The 4,851-nt window shown below is 36.6% G+C and overlaps 1 protein-coding gene across 1 annotated transcript; it reads left to right on the top strand.

Annotated features, from left to right (window-relative positions):
* Positions 1 to 3,629: 3,629 nt before the first annotated feature.
* Positions 3,630 to 4,568, top strand: LOC105859217 (olfactory receptor 4F3/4F16/4F29-like). Its single transcript, XM_012742859.2, has one exon. It carries the CDS (start codon positions 3,630 to 3,632, stop codon positions 4,566 to 4,568), a length of 939 nt encoding a protein of 312 aa, XP_012598313.2.
* Positions 4,569 to 4,851: the final 283 nt, after the last annotated feature.

The raw sequence follows: 4,851 nt of genomic DNA, 5'->3' as shown, positions 1-4,851 counted from the left end.
TTTAATTCAGATGAGTTTATAACACGTAGGGCTAATCATCAGGACTAATGATATTTTAACATATAGTGTCTTGATCTCCTGAGGATATAATACCACTATACTATAATATTAATATTTTATAATACCAATATGAGATCAGAATTAATAGAAGTATGATCTACAAGATTCAGGAAGTAATTGGATTGTATTTATAATTAGATAGACCCTTTTTAAAGTTTTAAAACCAAGATTATTAGCACATTAAGAACAGTAAGTGCAGATAGTGAAGAGGGTCAGACAAGAACTAATATGTCAATAAGTGTTGAGAAAGGAAACGCCATTCATAATAAAAAGTTTGCCTATTCTGGATACCATAAGACTAAAGAGAGGTGAACTGGTATTTTATTTTATTTTTATTATTTTTTAAGAGACAGGGTCTCACTCTGTCACCCAGGCTGGAGTTCGGTGGCCCAATAATAGCTCACTACATCCTCAAACTCCTGGGCTCATGTGACCCTTCTGCCTCAGTTCCCAAGTAACTGAGACTATAGTCATGCACTTCCATATCTGGCTAATTAAAAAATTTTTTTTTTCTCACAGAGACAGGGTCGTTTTTCTCTTTTTTGAGACAGAGTCTCACTTTGTTGCCCAGGCTAGAGTGAGTGCCATGGCGTCAGCCTAGCTCACAGCAACCTCAATCTCCTGGGCTCAAGCAATCCTCCTGCCTCAGCCTCCCAAGGAGTAGCTGGGACTATAGGCATGTGCCACCATGCCTGGCTAATTTTTTTTCTATATATATTAGTTGTTCAATTAATTTCTTTCTATTTATAGTAGAGACAGGGTCTCGCTCTTGCTCAGTTTGGTTTCGAACGCCTGAGCTCAAACGATCCGCCTGCCTTGGCCTCCCAGAGAGCTAGGATTACAGGCATGAGCCATCGCACCTGGCCAACAGGTCTTGATATGTTGCTCAGGCTGGTCTTGAACTCCTTACCTCTTCCCAAAGTGCTGTTATTGCAGGCATGAGCTACCATGCCTTGTGAAGAAATGGGGAGAGATCAGTTTTCCTATATTATAGGATTTTAGTAATGGGTAGTGAAAGCAAATGAGAGATTTGAGAGAAGCAGAATCAATGAGATGCTGGCAATATTATAATAGATCTGGAGAAAAGCTGCACTGGGGAACAGAGAGTTGATTGAGTTTTGTTGTAGTCATGTAAAATTTCATGTGCATATGATGCATATACAAGCATATAGGCTGAGGGAAATATGACTATGTTGTTTAGGATGAATGGCATACTTGCTCAGATTCAACTAGCATTTGTATGCTAGGGATACTACTAGAGCCTTCCTTATACATTGCCTCTCAAATAGTGGTCAAGCTTTTGGGGAGGGTATAATAAGACCAAACAGAAAGCCCATTAGGAGAAAAGAATAGGGAAGATCTTAAATAATGTTCTTATTTATATACTGGAGGAAAATTAAAAATGGGGAATAATAAACGGAGGAGTTTGAGAATTAAAACTACCAGGAGAGTTTAGTGCCACTAAGGATGTTTATAATAGTATCATTATAGCTAACAGTTATTGAGTTCTTCCTATGTGTCAAATACTGTTCCAAACTCTTTATTCATAGCCTTGTTTGAGGCCAGAAGTATTATTACTCAATTTAAGAGATGAATAAACTTAGATACAATGAGACAGGTAACTTCTCTAAGGTTAGGGTAAATGGGAAGGTAAGTGGTTGAGTCAAGTTTAAACCCAGAAGCTTGACTTGTGATTCTTCATTTTTAGCCAATATGTTAACATCTGTCTATCCAGATCATTAAACAGAAGGAAAACAAACAAACCAGTTTAAATAAACTATATAATACCCAAATTTTAGATTTGGAAAGATTAACATGATTTAATTTTTATTTTAAATTCTCGTTCTTTGTTATGTTGTAGAGAAAATTTTACTTGTCTTCAAGGTCAGCCTCCAATGTGACAGAAAATGTTTGAGATGAGTTCAATTCTAGGTTTGTGTCCTTAAAAAATATCAAACTTATCAATTTTGCTTTTCTTTAATCACTTAATCACAAAGCAATACATAAAAGTATTGTTATTGAGAATTATAGTTTACTTTAAAACCCAATGCCCAGGATATTTATTTATTCACAGATTTATAGGCATATTTCTATGGTAGAACTCAAGTTATGATTCTAATTTAGCAAAGAGTCTACCACTGTGTTTAGGTGGCATTTACATCCCTGGAGAGAATAGAGAGTAAAAAAAATCAGACTAGACTGGGTATTATTGAATGAATCTTGGAATCAGATCATTGCTATAGATGATTTCTGAATGATCCTGTTAAATCCCATAATTTTTATTCATTAAACCCATATTAAATATATGTATTATTAGGTTGATATTTGATACATGGCTACTGGAAAAAGAATATACTAATTTCAATAAAACATAACAATAGCATGTAAGGAGAGTCAAGTGCAACGTAGACAAGACCCTCTGGAGTTGAACAGTTTAGAAGATGGATTTAAAGAAGATGATTACTCTTATTTATTTATTTTAGAGACTGGATCAAGCTATCTTGCCCAAGCTAGAGTGCAATGGTCATTCACAGGAACAATCATAGTTGACTGCTGCCTGTAACTCAAGCAATGTTGTTGCTTCAACCTCTTGAGTCGCTGGGAGTACAGACATGTGCCACTGAATTTAGCCTAGATGATTATTTTTGAAATCCAAATTTGCGGCTGGAAGGTGCAATTGGGTATCTAAAAACACATAGGATAAAGATAATGAGATGAAAATCATGAAACAAAACAGGGAGGATAGATTCAGGAGGCATAATATGTAAAACAAACAGTAGTTCCAGAAGGATAAAAAAAAAACTGAGTAGGGAGAGGAGGAAATAAGAGACGGAGAAAAGTATTCCAAAGGTCTCATCTTAATTGGTGTTAGGGGAAAGCAGGAAGGAAATAGAACATATTGGTAGGGGAAATAGTTGATCTCACTTATTTTAAGAGTAGAGAATTGTGTCACTAGAAAACGGTGGTAACCATGCACGTAAAAGTGTGGTAGGACTTCCATGTTAATAAGGGAGTAATGAAATAAATGCTATCTTAATCAAACCAATAAAAATTACAGATGTAAAAAGTGATCCCTTTTTGCTGGTGACATTATTGTAAACCTAGAAAATCTAAGACATTTCAGCAAAAAACTATAGAATGTAGTAAGGTGGCTACATAATACGACAAAAATAACTAACTTTTTTCTGTTTTAGCAGGTTTCCATTCTGGGGCATTTTTTTCCATGTAGAAATTAGAAAGTATGTCCCTCTATTTTCTGACATATCTCTATTTAAAATTTTAGATGCTTTTGCATATATTTCCCATTTTTAATTATACTCTAAAGCCCAAACTAAATTTGAGGCTACTTGATTAAATGGTACAAAATATCTGGGTGTGGAAAAAGTTCTAGGGCTGGCTCTCTGCGAATTTTGTACTATGTAAATTTTGTGTAAAATGGCAAGGTATCTTCAGTTTCTGGCATTTGAGTCATTACTCTATATCTAGGATATCTCCTTCAACTTAAAAATTATGTTTTCCTCCTGTTGTACCATTCAGGTAACTTCAAGTCAGCCTGGTACACGAAATTGATGGATGGAGGAAATCACTCGGTGGTGTCTGAATTTTTCTTGCTGGGACTCACCAGTTCTTGGGAGATTCAGATTCTCCTTTTCCTGTTTTTCACAATATTTTACATAGCAAGTATGCTAGGAAACCTTCTCATTGTGCTCACCATCATTTCAGACCACCGCTTACATTCCCCAATGTATTTCCTGCTGGCAAATCTCTCCTTCATTGATACTGGTGTTTCCAGTATTGCAACCCCCAAAATGATTTATGATCTTTTCAGGAAACATAAAGTCATCTCCTTGAAAGGGTGCATTACCCAGATGTTCTTTATTCACACCGTTGGGGGCACAGAGATGGTGCTGCTCATAGTCATGGCCTACGATCGATACGTTGCTATCTGTAAGCCGCTCCACTACCTGACCATCATGAGCTTAAGGATGTGCATTTCTCTTACGGCTGTTGCTTGGACCATCGGACTCATCCACTCTGTGGCCCAATTGGCTTTTGTTGTAAACTTACCCTTTTGTGGTCCCAACAAAATGGATAGCTTTTATTGTGATTTTCCTCGCTTCATCAAACTTGCATGTATGGACACATATAGACTGGAGTTTCTGGTCACTGCCAACAGTGGTTTCATCTCCATGGGCACCTTCTTCATCTTGCTTTTGTCTTACACTTTCATCCTGGTCACGATTCATAAACGCTCTTCAGGTGGTTCATCCAAGGCCCTCTCTACCCTCTCAGCTCACATCACTGTTGTGGTTTTCTTCTTTGGTCCTTGCATTATTGTCTATGTGTGGCCATTTCCTACCTTACCCATAGATAAATTTTTAGCTATCTTTGATGCCCTTATTACTCCTTTTATGAATCCTGTGATCTACACATTTAGAAATAAGGACATGAAGGTGGCAATGAGGAGATTGTTTGTTAAGGCTGTACATTTCAGAAAGAGTTTTTAAATGCACAATCCAAGAAATTCAGATTCATCTTGACTATTCTTGGAAATTAATCTCTTTAATCAAATTTTCCCAAAACTTTTCAGTTTAGTTAGTGTTTTCAATATCCACCATGAAATCTCTTTTCAAGAACTCTATTCTGATGTGGTTTGTTCTTCATAAGGAACCCCTGTTCTGAGGATCCTAAGAATATCAAGGAGGAGTGAAGTCAGCCTTGGAATGTGGTGTCCTTGTTTATTATTGCAGATGTCAGTGATGGTGATTACTGAAATCTCACATCCTGGGC

Source organism: Microcebus murinus, chromosome 6 (genome assembly GCF_040939455.1).
Source record: "Microcebus murinus isolate Inina chromosome 6, M.murinus_Inina_mat1.0, whole genome shotgun sequence".
In the NCBI taxonomy this organism is placed as follows: domain Eukaryota; kingdom Metazoa; phylum Chordata; class Mammalia; order Primates; family Cheirogaleidae; genus Microcebus; species Microcebus murinus.
The sequence above is the reverse complement of the archived record's forward strand: the minus strand, read 5'-3'. Positions and strand labels throughout refer to the sequence as shown.

Bases quoted from the DNA above. Each gene is read 5' to 3' on its own strand.
- LOC105859217 (XM_012742859.2), top strand. From the start codon at position 3,630: ATGGATGGAGGAAATCACTCGGTGGTGTCTGAATTTTTCTTGCTGGGA.